Source organism: Phaseolus vulgaris, chromosome 3 (genome assembly GCF_000499845.2).
Source record: "Phaseolus vulgaris cultivar G19833 chromosome 3, P. vulgaris v2.0, whole genome shotgun sequence".
In the NCBI taxonomy this organism is placed as follows: Eukaryota; Viridiplantae; Streptophyta; class Magnoliopsida; order Fabales; family Fabaceae; genus Phaseolus; species Phaseolus vulgaris.
This window is the reverse complement of record NC_023757.2, coordinates 7,827,182-7,848,640: the sequence shown is the minus strand read 5'-3', so window position 1 is coordinate 7,848,640 and position 21,459 is coordinate 7,827,182. Positions and strand designations below refer to the sequence as shown.

General features: G+C 32.1%; 1 protein-coding gene across 1 annotated transcript; it reads left to right on the top strand.

Annotated features, from left to right (window-relative positions):
- Nucleotides 1–17,422: 17,422 nt before the first annotated feature.
- LOC137839046 (uncharacterized) lies at nt 17,423–19,232 on the top strand. The gene is made up of 7 exons (XM_068648174.1): nt 17,423–17,671; nt 17,760–17,823; nt 17,917–17,985; nt 18,070–18,183; nt 18,325–18,507; nt 18,656–19,014; nt 19,101–19,232. Exons 1-7 carry the CDS (start codon nt 17,423–17,425, stop codon nt 19,230–19,232), a joined length of 1,170 nt encoding a protein of 389 aa, XP_068504275.1.
- Nucleotides 19,233–21,459: the final 2,227 nt, after the last annotated feature.

Genomic DNA, 21,459 nt, shown 5'->3' with positions numbered 1-21,459 from the left:
CTTTAATATACAAGTGAATAAAAGTTTATTTTATATTTAGTTTTCTCTACAAGTAGGGTTTATCAAAACCTTTTTTTTTCATTACGATTACGTACAATTACGTACACTACAGCATCACATCAGGCAAGGAATATTCATCATCTTTATTTACTGTAATATAAACAGTGAAAAACGTACATTTAACAACTATTTATAATAATATAATAATATTTTAAATAAAAAAATAAAATATTAATTTATTAATATGTTAAATGTTTGTTTTTAGTGTCTACAGTGTTAATATATCAGCATCTATTTTAATTCACTCGTAATTTTTTTTTTAATTATGAAATGTTTTATTCACATGTACTTCATTTTTTAAATTTTAAGACAATATTAATTACTGTTTTGTTAGTTTTACATTTTTATTTTGATCTAATTTTTAATTAATTTACACTTGCGTGTTGTGTATTCATTAAGTAAAAATAAAAAATTAAATAATAAATATCATAACTATTTTATTAAATGAAAAAACAATACAGTGTTTGACTTTTCCCCCTCTCTCCACTAGATGTTTAAATGCTTTGATTGTTTTGTTGATAAGCATAGCTTAATGGACTTAGTCGGGTCTTCAAATGATGGTCTTGGTTTTATTCACAACGCATGAAGTTGGTAAGGATTTCTCTAATGGTCTTAGTCTTTTTTTTAAATCATGGTTTTGATCCAAATATCTAACTCATATAAAAACAAACAAAATATTGTGTTAAGTTTTTTAGTACCTCAAAGAACGGTATTCAAACATACTGGGTATAACTCTTTTAAGTAGAGTACTCTATTAAGAAATAAATAGAAGTGAAAATTGCTATAATTTTCTTGTTGAAAGTTACATTAACATAGTGCTTTTAAAAAGTGCAAAACTATATTACTATTCTATCTAAATTTTAAATCCTAAACTCTAAATTATATTAACACTAAGTGAGACAAGTACCATAGCTATTCTACTTGTTTTTTACAATTTTATACATACTAAGACATTTTACTTATGTTGTTCATTGTTTTGCTCTTAACCTTGTATGTGGTGACTTGAAACTTGTGGATGGTCATCCATCAGGTTTCTCCCTTCAAAAGGATATGACCCCAGATCCGACTGTGGGTGTCACCTTATTTGCAACAACTTGTGATTAGCATCTACTAGGCTATGGATCCACCTGAAAAAAAAACACACAAAATAAGAATTGGTGTAAACAAAAATGCAGCGACATTTTCGTAAATATTTGACACATGTTACACTGTTTAGAAGGACCAACTGGTTTAATATGTTCTTTTCAGAGTAAAAAAAATAAGTTTAACAAAAAATATAGTTGGGAGCATGACATATTACGCCAATTGTTCCTTCCAATCGGTGTAATATGTCAACCAGTGTAATATGTCTAGTAAATGCTATAAGTAATTAAAAGAAATTATAGCGTCGTTCAAGTCAACCCTAAAAAGGATGAATAAAAAATTTATTATTCTGTTTAGAAACAATTTGGATCTTGATAAAGGTAAAATGATTGTAAAAAATCATAGCAAACTAGGCATGAATGATGAGTAAAATAAATAGGAAAACAACCTGAAAAGCATGTAAATCCCCACAAAACAAAGCTTAACTCAAAAGAGGAAGAGAAGAAAAAGAATCTGAAGATTTTTGTAGAAAAAGAGGAAAAATAGCAAACAAATAGAAGCATAAAAATGACTAATCAGTCCAGCGCATAAAAATAGGCTAAGCAGATTGTCTCCAAAGCATTAGGCATTGAAGGCATGCGCTGTGCAAATTGAAGCCAGATGGATAAAAGATTTACAGGGTTTAGAAGGCTAAATGAATTCAAATGGGTTGAGCGAAAAAAGTCCTACACAATAAAGAAAGTTCATATTCAATCAGAAAGGGATTGGAGTTAACCTGAACCAAAAGATAAAGGCATTAGATTTGCTTAGGCTTGACTTGAAATGAATCTTTAGCCTAAGAAGATTTCATAATTAAGAAAGGATTTCATTGGGCTTGGCTTGAAGTGAATCCTTGCAAAACCAAGAACCTTTGAATCTGTTGAAACCCAAAAGAGAGCTTAAAGCCAAAAGGTTTCTTCAGAATAAAGAAAGAAAATTCGCTGAGCAGATTAACCCTGAGTTGAGCGAAAGTTGAATCTACTTGAGTTCCTCAATAAACTCTAGAAATAGAGAGGTCTTGACACCTCATTAATGGGCTAAGAGCAATGAAGCTCAAACAATGGCAAAAACATAGATAAATCAGGTTACAAAACCAGAGCCTAGAGGCTGAAACTGAGACAAATCTTAAGGTAAAACATCCTGAGTTGGAGCTAGCCCATAGCATTTAGGGATCCATGTTTGCTTTTCTTAGGTCACTACAAAGAAAAAGAGCTTATTACCGATGATCAAAATCCGAAGGTAAGACCAAAAATTTGTCTGACGGAAAATCTACGACAACAAATCCATAGGTAAAAACATTGTCGGTAATAATTACTGACTGAATTTTTGTGGTGTCGGTAATTACTGACGAATATATCCTTCAGTAAGACTGTCAATAATTACTGACGGATAACATCATTGTGCTCCATTGTAAGATTTATCACAAGTTGCTAAATTTATCCTATTGGGATTGGAAAGTAATGTTATATTTCTTGAGTTATTATTATTTATGAATGCATGCTTTCTTTGAAATTCAAGTTCTATTGATTTGATAGTATACTTAATGCTTAATGGTGAAGAACGATTATTGAAGTATATAGAGTGTGAATGAGGTTGGAAGGTTCTTTCATGAATTTGAACCCTATCAAATAAGCTATATTAACATAATCAAATGCAGTACAATTGATGATTGTAGTTTTCACAAGAAATTAAAATTTAACAAAGTAGCAATATCCTTCAAAGTGAAGTGAGAAATTGATAAAATTTGGTTGCATATATATATATATATATTTAAATAACTATAATAATCCTAATATAATATTTAGTAAGGTTGAAACTTTGACAAAATAATAAAGTACAAAATAAACAATATACAACACATGTCCTTGGGATTGTAAGATTTGCGATTTCTTTTGCTATTGTTACATAGAAATTTTATGCTTATTCAAGTTTAATGTTTCTTATGGCCAAACCAAGTCAATTCCTTACATTGAGGTTATCTAGAATCACAAACTATCATAATTAATTCATACATTTTTTTGCTCAACATTCATGCCTTTTTTTTATCAGCAATGAATAAAATTAAATTAAAAGGGACACTTAAGGGGTATCCCAACCCTTATACAACATTCACACGAGCAACATAGGCAACTAAACCAACAATTATAAACAAATTAAAACAAGTGTTTAGGTTGCTACATTTTTGCATAATTATGCGGCAGAAAATTGCATAAACCCTTGACACCACATGGCTGCAAGCTTCATGCAAATAATCTATAGTAAAGCCTATGATTGTGGGAACTTGTATGACTGAATCGTGCAACGTTGAAAGAGAAGACCCATCGCTGCCCCATTTGGTATGGTGATCAAATTTCTTTCATTCATGGCATTGACTCACCCAGCAACCCCTTTCAAACTAATTAGTCTACTTGACTCCATATCCTTGCAGGACACTTCATTACATTTCTTGAGCCCCCAACACTGCCTCAAACTAGTACACTCGACACTCACAATCCCCTACCTCCAAATCTTCTAGAACTTGTGAACCCCTACCCTGCACTACTTCCTCTCCATTAAGCCTTACCAATAGACTTCAGTTTTACGAACCTTTATATGCCCCCCTTGTACCTCAATACAACAAGAGTTATGCATCAATTGTGCTACAATTATGCACTAGCATTATGCGTAAAAGGCTAGAATTATGGTTGCAGCAGAATCTCGTATTCCTTAAGTGCTTCTATTGAGACTAGAAGAGTGTATTGGAAAGTACTGCTACTTGGATCTCACAAAAAGAACAAATTCTCCTTAAGTCTCCTCAAATGTTCTCTAGAGCTGGCACAACGTTTATATTCCAATCCTTCTAGTTCCAGATGCGTAAAGTTCCTACAAGATGATTGAGTGTTTCTAGCATCACCATCCCTTTACAACTTCTTACATGCTCTCTCACCTTTGCACCCTCTGATAAGCTTCTCACATAGACTCTTGAATTTTCCTTGTACATCTACTCACCTTAACCTTGTCTAAATGGATATGAAAGTAGTGTGGTAGTCAATTGCATAGACAAATATTGTAGAAAAAATACAGCAGCTTAAAAGCTCCTTGTTGCAGTAAGCTATAACTACAAAATTAAGTTGCACTAGTTGCAGGAATGGATACAACAGAAAAATAACAACAACTTAAAGGCTCCTTGCTGCAAGACAAAGTCCATGTATAGCAGCACAAAACGCAGGGCATTAACCAACCATCAAAGGAGATGATTAGCTAAAAACATATTTCAGATAAAGGTTCTAAAGAAAAACCAGCTTCCATAACCCCCTACCACACTATTCCTCTTCGAAACCAAACAAATTGATCACAACACAAGCCATAGAGCTCTCTACCACACCCCTCCTATCACAAGGCACTCTCAATGCAAATAATTGGATTCATATGCCAGTCGGAGAAAGAGTAGTTAAAAGCATCCAACCTGTGTTTCATCAAGAACCAAGACTTTAGTTGTGCCATTTAGAAGATCTTCTCCACGTCCGCCACCCCTTACCTGAATATAATATGATTCCTCTCTCTCAAATGCACCACACAACTGTCACCCACATGCCTTTCCAAACCAAGTTTTGTTTTAAAGAACCATTTGGCAAGACGAAATTCTCAAAATGCCTCCTTAAATCTTTATGTTGGACGAACATAATCCCAATCCATCTAAAATATTGATCCCAACCTCATTGGGAAATGATACACCCAACAAATAGATGTTGTGAAGATTCATTCGAAGCTTGGCACATCACACAATTTAAGGGGATTCCCACTCCTCTTCTAGATAAACTACTTCTTGTAGGGATCCTATCCATGAGAACCCTCCACGCTGTTGTCAAAACATTTCAAAAGGCTTTGGCCTGTCAAAGAATCTTGAATATACTATTATAAGGATTGCAGGCATGATTAGCCAAACAAACATAAGCGGATCTGACAGAGAACTCCCTTGATGCATCACCTCCCCATGCCTGAACATCCTTAACCTCCTTATTCAATCGAACTCTAGAGATAAACTTGCACATTTCCTCTTCTTATGACACTTCTCTTTGGAACCTAGCCCTCCTCCACCTACGCCTCCACCTTCACACAGAATCCTCCCACCCTCCTACCTCTGCCATCTTCTTCCTTTGATCCAACGAAAGGGAGTACAACCTAAGATACTTAGATATGAGAGTGACACCACCACACAAACATCCTCAAAAAATCTAACCTTATCCCCACCTCCCACTTTCCAATCTAGTGCACTTCGAAACCAACCCTCATCTTCACCCTCATCACAACTTTTGCATATATCTCTCCACCACCACAACTGATACTTCGAAGGAAGCTGATGACATCTAAGCTCGTGCCATATTTAGATATGAGGATATATTTCCACATCCCCTTTTTTTCACTCAAAAGTCTCCACTTCCACTTAGTCAGGAGGGTTGCATTGAACATCCTAATATCTTTAATACCCACTCCTCCATCCTCCATAGGTTTACACAGGTTCTCCCAACTCACTCACGATATATAGCTCTTCTCCCTCCCCCAACCCCAAAGAAACAGCCTTTGAATGCTAACAATTCTTCTATGCACCACCTCTGAGGCTTTGAAGAAAGACAAATAGAATAGTGGTAGAAACGAAAACACCGATTTCACAAGGCAGACTCTTCCAGCAAGAGATAAAAAAATGGCCCTTCCAAGCACTTAGTTTAGCACTAATTTTGTTAATGATTGGCTCCCAAAAGTGTTTCTTCCTCGGGTTACCACTTACTTCTAACCCAAGTTATTTGAAGGGAACCCTTGTAAGATTACAATGTAATGATTTAGCATAAACTTTAAGGGATTGCCTTGTAACATTAATACCTACTAGTTTTGATTTGTGGAAGTTTATTTTCAACCCTGATGCGAGTTGATAACACTAAAGAATAGCCTTTAGAGAGAAGACATTAAATCAATTCATACATTAAGATGAAACACTTCAAGCCAAATACTTAACTTCATTATTGATAGTTGACTTGTTGAGAAAATAATCTTAAATCGATCTATCATAACCTAATGTGAATTTGAAATATGAGTATAAATAAAAATATAAATATTGATATGAATTTGAAATGTTAAATTGTAAATCAAATAATTATGCAACAAATTATAAATCAATCTGATTAAATAGGCTACTAATACCAATAAAATTACAATTCTAAACCTTAAAAATGTAATTATAATTTTAAGAGATTTATCAAATTATACTGATAAAGTCAGTTCAAATTGTAAGTAAATATTCAAATTGATTGATAATTTGACTTTTAAATCTAGATTCAAATCCAATTTCAATTTTAATTCTAAATTCAAAACCAATATCAATTCTAAATAGCCCAATTATAAGCCCCCGCGCGCGCGCACATATATATATATATATATATATATATATATATATAAAAGTATTTTTCAGAAATAAAGTATAAAACGTTGAATGTTAATAGTTGTGGTGAAATCAAATAACTACATAACAAATTAAAGCTAATATAATTCCATCAATTAATTTTTTTAATTAATAGTTATGTTTTGTGGACTCTCACTTTAGAAGTTAAGTTCCGACAAAGTATGAATAACTAATATTCTGTAGAAAAAAACACTAATATTAAATTTGCATATATAATATAATTTATTAAAATTAAATTAAAAAAAAAACTAAATTGTATTTTAAAATAACGAAAAGTTGTGCATAACTTTGAAAACATGCTTATATTTCAGTAGTAATACGAAAAACGATGACGTTTTAGAAAAAAAAAACTAAAAATATAAATTTCACAAGAACTCAACATTTACATTATACTATAAGCATCTGGCATGTATAACTTATTGACAACCATACGTTACAAGTTGTTCATAACAACCTGGATTTAAATTTAAAATATTAGACAATCTATTATATAATCAGAGTCTCTTATTGCTCTACTAATAAATCTAATCTCTTATCCAACTTCATTAGTTTTATAATAATAAAAAAGTATATTCAGATTTGACTTTTGAAGTTAACCCTCAATCATTATATGTTTGAAGTTCGTGAATAATTATTATATGTGGATATTGTATTAAAAACTTAAAAGATTAATTTTATGAGGAAATATATATATATATATATATATATTATTAACAAAGAATAAAATTAAATTAATATGAGGAAATATATACTTTTAGTAAATTGTAATTTTATCTTAAAAACTATTATTTATTTATTTTTCTATTCAGTACTTGAAAATTCTTTTATTATGTACTAAATTATAAATTTAAATTCTTCAAAAATATATTTAATACATAAAAAAATTATATATCTATTATTGTAGTATAAATTATAATACAAAACATTTTGTTGACATTCTTAACTAAAGACACGTGAAATACATGTGGATGGTCTACCGTTAAGTCATTAAATGCTTCGTACAAATTCATTAATTTTACTTGAATCCTCCATATTTTACTTAGGTGCTTTTGTTAGTAATGTGTGCTTTTATATTTAATTGAGTCTTGTTTCGTTTTGTTCCGTAGTTTATTTTAATTTTGTGTCATTTTAATTTTCAAAATTTGTTTTATGTTGTCTAAGTTATGTGATTTCATAAATGTCATAAACTTTGAGTAGTATTGATGGATGATTTGAAGGATATATATTAAGTTCTTAACAAGAGTCATAGATAAAAAGGTTGGAGGAAGAAGAAAAAATTCAAAAAACTATCCTTTCATGGAGAATTAATTTTGTAATGTTCTTTCAATTTGTTTAGCATTGTAAATTTATAGAGTAGTGTAGGTTTATTTTGGTTAATTTTCTTATTTCATATATTGGGCCTATGTAAATAAGATAAGAGAGTCTTCATGTCTAAGTTAAATTTGTTGGACAAGAGGAGTGTTTGGAGTCACCATCATAGAAGATGATTTGCAAATCAGATTTGGGATTCGAGAATCAGTTACACGGAGGTATTAACACCCATACACCGTCGGTCCGAAAACCCTTAATTAAATATGCAAAGCAAGCGTGATTTTTTTAAGAATGTTTGTTTTTCTCCGAAAATAAAAATAGAAAAAATGTTTAAAAATAAAGAAAATATTTTTTGAATTTTTTATATTTGTAAACTGACAAAGACAAACGTTGGTCTTACATATTTCCGTACATAACAAAAAAAATTAAGGTTTACATAGTTTAAGGTTTAACTATTTGAAAAAAAATTTGTGTCAATGCGAGTTGAATTTTGAAAAGATGAATAAAAGTGAAATAAATTTTTTGAGAAAAGTGATCTTTTGACCAGAATTGACCTCACTATTTCCGTTAAGAACAGAAAATTCAGGATTATGTGTTTTACCAATAGGCACTTGGATTTTTTTGAAAAATATTTATTTGTTTGTTGATATTTTAATTTTAACTTTTTTTTTTATTTTTTGGATTTTTTTTATTATGAAAAAAAGAATTGAGTAAAAGGTGATGCGTACATTATACAATTACTCAAATGATTGGTTTATGTTTTAAAATTATTTTTTTAAGAAAAGAAATAAAAAAGTTGGTGGGTGTATAAAATTAAAAAGGAGGGTGTGGTGAATAGAATAACTGCTGGGCCAGCTGAATAATCCAGGCTTTAAAAGCAGTGCTTATATAAAAATACTAGGTGTAAATAGTGAAAAGGAAAGGGCCTAGAGACAAGGCCTAATATTAGGGATCCACACTAAAGAAAAGAGACAACGTGATGTCCCTGCCACTCCTCTTCGAATTGGCTTTCAATTGTTTCAATTTGCCCAATTAAACAAAACGGTGTGCATGCCTTTTTTTTTCACATATCCGTAACAAATAAAGCAAAATGGCAAACACCATGCATATTAAAAACAAGACTGCTTCTTCCTAGGGTCACCACTTTGTATTCAAAAAAATATCCTTTTTTAATATTTTGGATTACATAATCCAGAAGTTTCTTTTTACATTCGCAATTAGCTTTCAGATTATGTAATCTGAAAGCATTTTGTGATCACCTTTTGGATTACATAATCTAGAAGTTTTTTCTATACATGAGATTAACTTTCAGATTATGTAAATCGAAAGCTTTTTTTTTCATATGCATGATTAGCTTCTGGATTACATAATCTGGAAGTCTTTTCTGGATATGAGATTAACTTCCGGATTATGTAATGTGGAAGTCTTTTTTCAAATGTTTGTTTAGTTTCCATATTACATAATCCAAAAGTCTTTTCTGGATATGAGATTAGCTTCCAGATTTTGTAATCCGGAACATAGGCTTATCTCAAATCCAAAAAAGACTTTCAGGTTTTATAAATCTAAAGAACACTTCTGGATCCAAAAACATCTTAGTTGGATTATGTATGTGGGTAATACAAAAAGGATAAAAAGGTATTTTCACATTTAGTTACTATGGGTTTTTTTTATCAAAGTGGGGTTGCTTTTAAAAAAAATTACTAATTTGGCATGACTTAATATGAAGAAGTTGTGTCAACATGGCACGACTTTGTCATCTCAACCCGAAGTCGTGCCAACTTGGCATAACTTTGTTCACGTCATAATTTTTTTCTTACTTAAAATTTTCTTATTTTTAATAAATATATATTATTAACTATTTAATTATAATTTAATATGAGTAGTAAGTTATGTAATATTTGAAATTAATTTGATAAATATTTTTTTATGGAGGAATATTTGTTGTTGGTTAATTTAGGTTGTTAGTTGAATAAAATAAATGAAGGCATAAATGCATAGGTAAAGAAAATAAGGAAATTAATAATCCAAGTTGAGATTGAATTTTATTATCAAGCTTGTCTATGCGGATAATTGCTTCTATTGTGACCTTCGGTTCTACAATAAGAACATTTTTTTGGCTTATTTATAATTGAATTATCCATTTTGTTACGGATATGTTGAGTGCTAGGTCTTCCTAATTGATGTCGACGCATCATGGGGCCATGTAACAAATTCGGTCCCGTGTAAGTAGACCAATAATCCTGATTTTGAACTGCATTAAATTGGACCTCATAAGCCTTGAAAATATTGTGGAGACGGTACACTGGGGCCATAAATGTCGTTAACTTTAAATGAAAAAAATGAACAAACAATAACTACATGTGGACAAGGCAGACATATAGCTTGAAACTCTCCACAATCACACCACCATTCATTTAATTTAACTGTGTATGTCGTTGGGTAGCGTCGAAGTTCAGTAGTCAGCATGTCTTCCACGTCAAAGACTGAATTTTCTCAGTCATGTCTTAACTCATGATACATAGCAGATTGTGCTTCATTCTTTCATAGTGGAGTGACTATATCTTCTGGGAATTGATGTTCGGCACGCAACATGCATTGTATTTTGGTCGCTTGTTCAACAAACCAAACATTTGTTCTTTCAAATATGGTCTTGACTAGAGCACAAATCGGTAAGGATCGAGCCCCTTTCAAAACAGAGTTGATGCTTTCAACAAGATTTGTTGTCATGTGTTCGTACCTCTTGCCTGGTCATAGGCTTGTGTCCATTTTTCCAATGGTATTTGATCAATCCAAGAGACTATCTGTGGAAATTCTGCTTGCATAGTCGATAACTTTGCTTGTAGAGTTGGTTGCTTCATTTTATAATATGTGACAATTTCAAAAAACGTATTAATGGAAAAGGTTGTGAATTGTTTGAAGTGTGTGATTAAAGTTAAGACATGTTTACCCATGTTGATTAGTTTTCACTTTATCTCAACATTTTTAAACCTTTTGTTGAAATTGGTCACAGGTTGGCAAGTTCTTCCTTCGGTCTTCATTCATGTACGGTGAAGGGAAGACCTTCATTTTTCAAAGTGCACCACATGGCAACTTTAAAGTATGAGAATATTCATTTACAACCGTGCTTGAAAATATTGCAAGATAGTCCATTTGTTGACCAATTTTGCCAAATGCTGGAAAAGAGAAATCCTGTTACAACTGCACCTCCAACCTACTTCTAAGTGTCGCTAACTCACATTGATTTGTAGTCTCTATAGTATATCCTGTAAGTTTCAATCAACCACAAATTGTGTTTGTCGTATGATTTAATTTATAAAATTGTTGTAGAATGATTTTCTGCTTATTATAATAGTTATTTTCTATATAGGATTAGTAATATTTGGTTAAGAAGACAACTACTAAGAGTTTACACCTACTTCATTTTGATTGTTTAAAGACATTAAGGTATCATATTTTTATAAAATTTATATGTAATAAATTTATAAAAAGTTAAAATAAGTTTCAGAAACATTAATTTGGATTTTTTAAAGACATTAGTGTATCATATTTTTGTAAAATTTGTATTAATAAATTTATAAAAACTCCCATAAAATTTATATGAAAGAAACTAAGAACTAGAGGTTCCTCATCCAATAAAGGTTCCTTGGAGAAGATCCTAGGAGAATACTCCCATTTTAAGGACTTTAAAAGAACAAGACAAATGCATAATAGCAAATCAATTCAAGTTCAAAAGGTCTTATTTATATATGCATAAGCCTCTTGCACTCAATGTTCTAAAGAATGTGGAATAATAATTAAAAAGTCTAGTTTCACATCCCCATGTACTTTAACGCACACTCCAAGTTGCATATCAAGCAAAATAATTCAAGCCTTTATATGTGCTAGCCTTAGATAGGAAAGCATGGATATGTGCAAGCCTTGAATGGTTGTGTGTTGACCCTCACACAAGGCCCAATTGGAAGCCAATTTATGTACTTATGCCCCTAAAAAATTATAAGAAAAAATTATGCCTATATATAGAGTACTTTATTTCTATATACAAGTCTACTCTTATACATTTTTATAGCCTTCCTTTTTGAGGATTTATCTCCCCCTTTCCTCTTAACCAAAAATGTGTTGGTTGTGTGATCGTTTATCAGGAAACTTTTCTTCTTTTGGAACATTCTCTTTTTCTTTCTCTCTTACTCCTTTTCCTTGGAACAGTCATGGAAAAGTGCTAGAGTATTCCACATCTCCTATGCACTAAGCATGACATGGACTTTATCAATCTTCTCTTTAGACAAGGCTCATATTATTATATGCCTAACTTTGGCATTTAACTAATATCTATATCTTTGATCTTCAAAACAAGTATCATGTGGTAACAACTTTCCAATTGCATAAAGCAAAGAAGGAATAACACTCTCTATTAGCTCTAGCAAATTGATATTGTTGTACAAAGAAAGGAAACCATCTTAAGTTTCCACAACTCAAACTTCTCACCCTTGAACATGGATGGACAATTGACTACTTAACCTTTTGAGTCCATAAAGTCTATTAGGATCTTTCGCAAGTACTATGAAGAATTTAACTTTGGGGCAAGCTCTGATGTAGGGATAACTGATTCTAATAGGGGGCTGAATGAAGTCTTAAGACTATATTTTCAGTGGATAAACAATTGACCTTCTGATAGATCGTCTAGTCAAACAAGCAAGACTGTCTAATAACAATAGAAAAAAAAGCCTATAAAATTTATACTGGTTCACCCAAAATCAGGTTGCGTCCAGTATCCTTTAAGCATCTTAAGCAGATTCTTAACAGATTCCACTAATTAAGCTGCGTCCAGTATCCTTTAAGCATCTTAAGCAGATTCTTAACAGATTCCACTAATTAAGAAGCTTTATTATATAATGTACACAAATCTCTCCAAGTTATCTTGAGTATACAAACCTCTTCAAGTTACATCGAACAAAAACCTTTCCATGTTATCCTTCTCAATCTCTCCCTAAGATTGAGAACACTAAGGACAACACTCTCAAAGATAGCACAATTTAAGCTTGCAATGGTTTATCACACAACACAAAGGATAAATGTTTAAAAGTTGATAGAACTTTAGGTCTCATAAATCTTGGCATCTTTCTGATAGTAATGTAAAGTTTGTTGTAAGATGTATCTTCATCTTCGTCCTTTATCACTTTATATAACTTCTAGGATTAGACCGTTCAGTCTCTAAACAACAAGTCACGATTATGCACAAAATCATCTTTGCATATCTTCGCCTTTAATTATTATAGATGCCTTTTAAAACGAAATTATTGATATGATCTTGAAACTATATTTTGTTTGGAATTTTTTTAAGGAAAGAATTTAAACATACTTGTAATATATTGCAGTTAATTTCAGTTTATAACAAAATAAAAAAACTATTTTGTTTCCATATAAAGATAATCATTTGACCATTAGTCATTAATACATATTTTATTTTTAGATAGCATAGCCTTTGGACTAAAACACTTTTAGCATATGTATTTACTTAAAAATGTTTAAAGATCATGCTTTCAACTTATTTAAACTAAATCTCGATAAAGGAACAATTTTTCTATTAGAAATTTTGGTACCTAAAAGGTGTAGATTCTTTAATGATCTATTATATGTTACATTTGTACCAAACACTTGTTAGAATCTTCAAATGTTTATTAACCACAAATACAAAAGATGTAGAACAGTTAGAGTGTTTTTGTTACCATCAAAACATTTTCACAAGGTGTTTCAGGTCATGCAATCATTTAGAGGGGTGTCAATCATCTATAATATCATGAGATCGTCTACGTCTCAACACTTTTCACTAGCCACTTCTAACTTAATGAGTATTCATTGTCCTTTAGCTACTTCTGGCTAACAAAATGAGGTTGATGGTTTGAATGATCATATAATCATTTAGTTTAACTACTATGGAGTGTTTGTGTCTTTTGACAAATGCAAGATTTAGGATCTCTGTCCTAGTTCGTATAATTTTGCACTCTAGGGAGGAGTTACATCTTTCGACAGATGCAAGTTTTAGACATTATCTTCTAGGCATCTGGGTGAATACTCTTAGTGTTCATATGGTGACTTCTTCAAATCCAAGGATATGGTAGATTCCCTACTCTCAGCTCTGGATCTCTTTCAAAAGTTTTAAGGATAGCTCAAATCTAAGCAACATTTTGACATAATGGAACCTTTACTCTATTGACAACTTTAAGAAGTGTTTTTTTATCTAAACAACAATTTGGCATAGTATCTCCTTTGTTGTGTTGTTCATCTTCTTGATGAAGGGTTTTATATAGAGCAATGGAAGAGATATTCGTTGAGAGGCCATTCGTTGAGCAGTTGTAGCTTCTATGCGTGTCATTTTTTTCTGACCTTGATTGCATTTCATGCAACTTTGATTTATGTTCCTTCTCTATGCAACATCCTTGGTAAAGAAAGCAACTTTAGCTCTTTTTTTTAAGAGATCATTTGATGTCGACTTTTGCTTGCATCTTTAATGGATCTCTTTGGTAGATGAAGATAGTGGATATTTCTTTATTTAAATAATAAGCAGACACAAACACATATGTTCAAATGGTACAATATTATTTACGTGTATCATGTGATTTTTATAAGCATATGATGTGATTTATAAGAGTGTTTTTATCAAACCTAAGAAAAGATTGCACAATGTTGTATCCTCTTTTGGGCAGAGCAATTGTATCTTATATGATCTACTGTTGAAACCATTCGTCTTATACATAATGTATGATTCATGTTTTATGCTTTGCATTTTCAACACTTAATCTCATTTTCTTTTAGATTTACAACAATATACCTCTTTAAGAGTGACTATTATCGGTAATTAAAAAAAAATAAAAGGTGATTATTGTAGGAAAATTAAGTGGTTTGACTTGATCCTTGTTGTGTGTTTAGAATCTGTAAACTAATTATATATTTTTATTTTGTTTGGTAAGGATCGATTCTTTTGATAAATATCAATATGTGATCTTATTGTTTTCTAGAGTTATGCACATATATAATTTTTTTTTTTCGGCAAAAAATAAATGAATTAAACTGAAACACTTCAGGGGTGTCTCAACCCTAATATAAATATCCTGTTGCTAACCACCACAGAGAGTAAACAAATAACTCCCTACTTAGGCACCTAACAAGGTTTACCCAACTCAAAACAATAGCATAACAATTACAACAAAGCTTGATCAACGCTAGACCACCAACCAACACTAAATGCCTCCATCTAGCTAAACCATTAGCACTAAACATCACAACTTTTGGATTCCTACAGCAAAACAAACAACACTAAATGTGCACAGTAAGAATTATCCGGCAAAGCACATTTGATTGCTACCTTGATCAACCTTTCCTCCACCAATCGTAATACTCAAAATCTACACCATATTGCCAAAAAGCAGAGCCTCTGTGCAATAAACACCCCTTGACAACACTAAGGTATTGTTTGGATCCGGGTGAACACTGTTCACCCGGATTGATAAGCGAGCAAATCTTGTGTTTGTATCTAGTGATTTGCGGGGAATAAAGGGAGGAGAAAGGCAGAGAAAGTGAAAAAAGAATCTTGGCTGAGTAGTGAAGATTTGGAGAGAAAGTTTTATATTTGACCTTATTATCCTTCACCTATGTGCCATAACAGTTGCTGCATGTAGCTATGCAAATATTCGTTCTGCACTCACGCATGAGATTCCTCTGAAAAATTCAGTTTCGTACAAAGTTCTTCAAGAGTGGTGGGTGATGAGTTAAAGAGTAATAAATATGAGAGGATGATAAATATGGAAGGGGAGAGGGAGGTGAGTTATGTGTTTTGAGTTGAGGAAGTATCTTAGAGGTGGTCGGAGGTGCGCGGTGGTAGGAGGTGTGCGGTCGACGAAAGTTCGAAAGTGTTGGAGGTGCGCGGTTGTGGAAGGTTAAAGGTGTGGGTGGGGTTGCGTTCGTGGTGGTGTTCTCTTGGTGGTGATCGGTTGACGGTTCCGTTGGTGGTAGTCGGTGGTGGTTCAGCTAGTGGGGCGGGTGAACGGTTCGTGGTGGTGATGGGTGGACGGTTCGTGGTTTGGTCAGTGGAGGATTCGTGGTGGTCGTCGACACTCTAGTTCTCTACCTTTTGTGCAGGTATCAATTTCGTAGATTAGGATTTGGAATGTGGAGAATGAAATAAATTTGTATTTTTTATTTATTTATTTATTTTATTTGTTTATTGATTTTAATAGATGTATACTGGTAACCTTTCGATTTCTTAAGTTGTTTGTTCAAAATGCATTAATGAGCATTAATGTGAAATTTTGAATGAGTTCTACTATCATCTGTTAATTAAAAAAAAAAATTATTAATATGTAATTTATTTTTTAGGTATTTGAAAATATGTAAAGTTTATTTATAATATTTAATTATTTTAAAAAAATAAAGTAAAAGAATTTTATAAATATTATTTTAAATTTGTAAAATAATTATAATTATACAATATATTTAAATATTTTAAAATACTAATTTATAGATAGTGTATATATAATATTTTTTTAAAATCAAGTAAAACAAATTTGTAAATATTATTTTAAATTTATAAAATAATTATAAGTATACAAAATATTTAAATATTTTAAAATAATACTTTATAAACATATACATGTAATATTTATTTTTTCTAAAATCAAAGTAAAAGAACTTTATAAATATTATTTTTAATTTATAAAATAATTATAAGTATACATAATATTTAAATATTTTAAAATACTACTTTATATAGTCTACTTATAATATTTAATATTTTCTAAAATCAATTAAAAAACTTTATAAATATTATTCTGAATTTATAAAATAATTATACGTATTCAGAATATTTAAATATTTTAATACACTACTTCATAGATAGTTACTTATAATATTTATTTTTTTCTAAAATGAAGTAAAAGAACTTTATAAAAATTATTTTGAATTTGTAAAATAATTATAAGTATACCGCTTTTAATATATTTTTTTAAAATAAAGAAAGTAAAAAAATTGAGTATAAAGAATATTTTTTTATGAATTATATATATTTATTTTAATTTTACGTACTATTATTTGTTTAAGATGTGATTGTTTAAAGCTAATAGTTAAACTTATATGAATGTTAAGGATTTGTGACCATGCGATAACCATTGGTCTAAGTATTTCGACAATGTTGAGATGTCTAGCACGAATGAAATGAATCCCGATGTAGTTGGTGTTGATTTCACACTAATTTCACAAATACAAGAGCAAATCAATTTGCGGACACAAGTAGCAGCAATGACAATCCTTTGCATGGTTGGATATGGATTGAATGTGTTGCGTGTGTCCGAGACAAATAATGCGATACCGAAGTTCATTCCACAAAAAGAGCGTCGTCGACAAGAATTGATGTCGTACTTGGTCCATACTGAAAGATGTCGTGACATTATTCGCATGGGTCTAGAAGCATTTATTAATTTATGTCAATGAATAAGAGGAACGGGGATGGTTAAAGATGCATTCCGATCTACAGTTGAAGAACAAGTGGCTAAATTTTTACACATCATTGGTCATAACGTCAAGAATCGAAGTGTTTCATTCTTCTTTCATCGGTCCGAGGAAACAGTGTCTCGTCACTTTCATAATGTTTTGAAGGCAATATTGATGTTGCATGGAGAGTTCTTAATTCAACCAGTTGGGACCGAGGTTGAACCTCATATCTTAAACAACAATCAATTTTTTCCATACTTTAAGGTATGAGTATGAGAAACAATAACTAAATATTTAATTCATGTTATATGCAATGCAAGATATTTATAATTGTGAATTTGTTGTTTATTAGGATTGTTTAGGTGCCATAGATGACACTCACGTTCGTGTTAAAGTCCCCCGAGCTGATGCTCCTCGTTTTCGTGGAAGAAAAGACTGGCCAACGCAAAACGTATTTGTTACTTGTGATTTTGACATGAAATTCACATATGTTCTTGCTGGGTGAGAAGGAACAACCTCTGATTCCAGGATATTGAAGGATGCATTTGTACGAGAGGATCCATTGGTCATTCTGGAAGGTTAGTTGAGTGTGTTTTCAAGTGCAATAAATATTCATTTGGTCACATGACTTATAAGTAATAAGTGTTATTGGATGGTTGTAGGCAAATACTACCTTGGAGACACGGGTTTTATGCTCAAAGCCCAAGTTATAACTCCATATCGCGGAGTTCGATACCATCTAAAAGAGTATTCCAGAAGAGGTCCACAAAATGCCCGTGAGTTGTTTAATCATCGTCATTCCTCACTAAGAAATGTTATCGAAAGAACATTCGGTGTCCTCAAAAAGCGATTTCCAATTATAGGTAGCGGAACATAGCCTCATTACTCTATGGACACTATGACTGATATTGTTTTAGCATGTTGTATTCTTCATAACTTTCTTCGCGGGGTGGATAATGATAACTCTTTGTTGGAAGAAGTTTACCGTGAGTTGATGCAAGGAAATATAGACGTGTCACATTCGCAAACTCTTGAGGATGACTACAGGCTCAGGTCACAAATTAGGGATACTATAGTAAATGAAATGTGGACAAGTTATTGTAATAATTAATTTTATGTAATATTCTTAAACTTATATTTATATTATTGTAAGAACAAATTGTTCGTTTAATGTTGACATTCGACCTTTTTTAATCTTGATGTATGAAACTATTTATATTATTGCAAAAGTTTAACCTTTTTTATTAGGTTTTATCATGGATCGCGGGAAGGGTATTGCTTCAGAGTCATCTGCAGGTGTTCGTGAACACAAAAAATGGACTACCGACATGGATTTTCAACTGCTGAATGCCATGATCGATGAGGCATCTATGGGTAACCGCATTGATGGTAGTTGGACGACGCAGGGTTACACAAACATCGTTAAATCCCTACATCAGAGTGGATTGGTAGGGATTACAAAAAATAATGTGAAAAACAGGCAGAAAAGCCTTAAGGACAGATGGCGTGAGATCCATGATCTATTTAGTGGACTGAGTGGTTTTGCTTGGAATCCAACTTCAAAAAATTTTGAGGCCGAAGATGAAGTGTGGGATATGTTGATAAAGGTAACGTATTCAACTTGATGATCACTTATCACATACTTTAACCAATAATTATGAATATAAGTGTATTTCTTTTCATTGATGAACAGGCAAAGCCCTCGGCTGCAAAGTGGCGAGTTAATCCCATCAGACACTACAAGTTGATGGAAGACTTATGGGGGCTTGATCGTGTTACCGGCCACAGTGGGAGAACAGCACTGCAGTCGTCAATTCGAATTTAGTCTCATCATTTTAATGTAGATCTTAATGATCAAAATATGGAGGACATCCCAGAGGATCCGGAATTGGATGCGACCCAATGTGAAACTCCTCGCTCAGTTGACCCTAATGTCGATTCATACAGCCCTGGCCCTAATCTGACACCCCCATCAGTGCCACCTCAGTCATCCCAGCCATTAGGTGGTACTTCTTCTTCTAGGGGCTCAAAAAGAAAAGCCCCCATGGTGGACGTCATTGATCTACAATTGGAAAGACTTAACACAAGGTTTGAAGGATTAACTGATATCCTTGGGAGGGGTAGTGATTAGTCAGATAGGTTATGTCATATTGCTGAGCGACAAGCCATATCGTCTGAGGTTGTAGCTTTGTCATCACAGCGAGTGGCTAATGCTACGTAAGAAAATCTGCAATATAATAGACGCCATGTTGTTGCAGAAGAAGAACGAAACTCTATATTTCGTGAACACACGCGCACACTCCGTCGTACATCGACATTCCAGTACTTTGAATCTGATATCTGGGAAATGTTAGTGGAGATGAACATACAGGATGAAGATTTGTTGGATAACTGTTACGACTTCTTGTGTGGTCATCCTAATGCGGTAAAACAACTCTTTGGTTTGTCTCTCGAGCGACGAATGAGAAAGTTGGTGAAGATAATGACTATAAATCCCTAAACTACGTAAGAGTTTGGTTGTATTTTATTATGCATGTGTTTTTCTTTTCGGATCTGTAAGCTTATTTATGACACGAATCCCTAAACAAATTAAGGACTTTCATAAATCTTTAGCATGATACATATTTCAGTGTATCATTCATATGATTTTCCGAAACATTATTATTATTATTCACAAACTTTATCAATGAATTTTGCTTTAATAGACTAAAATAGTGCATTAATATTTATTTCATAATTTTTTTACAAACTCCAACACATTATCATAAATAATTTGTTCCAGTACCGAAAATAATCTTTTAATTGCGTACAATTATAATTCACAATTATAACTTTGTTTTAAATAAATTTTATGACAATCATAAATTTGGTTCAAAATTTTATATAATTTATATTTTTTCGAAATTGGCTCGAACACGGTTTGGAAATAATGTTTCAATTGCAGAAAAAAATATTTTAATTAAAAAAAATATAATTCACAAATAATCAATCAAATTAATTTTTTTATAAATTTTTAAATACAAGGGCAAATGTGTAAAGTTACATTTTTATCAATTAAAAAAAATACCATTTCAATCACATCTATCTCATCATTCACAAACTTTTATAAATTTTTCCTACACTTTCCACTCTATTTACCTTAATCCAAACACCCTAACTTTCTTTACACTTTCTCTTCAAATCATCTCCTTTACTCCTTCCTTTCCACTCCCTCATCCAAACATAGCATAAAGCACCACCTAGAGAGAAAAAATGATGTTGTCCAAGCCTTCTCCCCTAAGGGGCATGAGGTGAAACCTTATTGCTAATAGCAACTAACACTGCAGAGTAACACTCCTCATAAAATTCTCTCTTCCTTTCTCCATAATTTCCTCCATCCTTTCCCAAATAAGCCTCTAATTCCCACGTAACCAACAAACATTCCTAAGACTTAGTCTCTGCTGCTTCCTTTCCCATAGCTTATGCATTGCACCACTATAGTAAAAAACATGCACCAAAAAAACTCAACCTTCCACACCTCTCAGCTAGCTCAAAAATATGAAACCAACCCATAACATTTGACAGTAAGAACACAAGCAACAAATTAATATTTCAATGCCAACAACACTAAGCAAAGAGTAATGAAATATGAAACAAGTTGGACTTTTATGCTATATTTTGTTGCCATGTTAATAAAAGTTAAGGGGGGATAAAATCCAATCAAAAAAAGAGAATTTTGCATTCCTTACTTTATGTTTCACCCATGCCCATGAATGGACTTGTGCCATAGTAAGAATTTCCTCGGCGTCTATCTTTGTTTGGTTAAAAATAACCTTGTTTCTACGTTTCCAAATACACCATATCATTGAGACCCATAGACTTTTCCACAATCTATTCCCTTCTTTATTAAAGCATATTCAAGAGAACTATTCAAAATGATTAATCAACTCATTGTGACTCACCGAGTTAATCCCAAGCCAGCTAAAACACATATTCCAAACTTCAATTGACACCTTACATGAAACAAGATTGTGTGAAGTGGATTCCTCCTCCTTCCCACAAAATACACATAA

Excerpts from the sequence above, each read along its gene's own strand:
- LOC137839046 (XM_068648174.1), top strand. The coding sequence starts at position 17,423 with ATGGTTAAAGATGCATTCCGATCTACAGTTGAAGAACAAGTGGCTAAA. Across the intron at positions 17,824-17,916 it reads CCCCCGAGCTGATGCTCCTC|GAACAACCTCTGATTCCAGG; the intron begins GTTTTCGTGGAA and ends CTGGGTGAGAAG. Across the intron at positions 18,508-18,655 it reads TGAAATGTGGACAAGTTATT|GTTTTATCATGGATCGCGGG; the intron begins GTAATAATTAAT and ends CTTTTTTATTAG.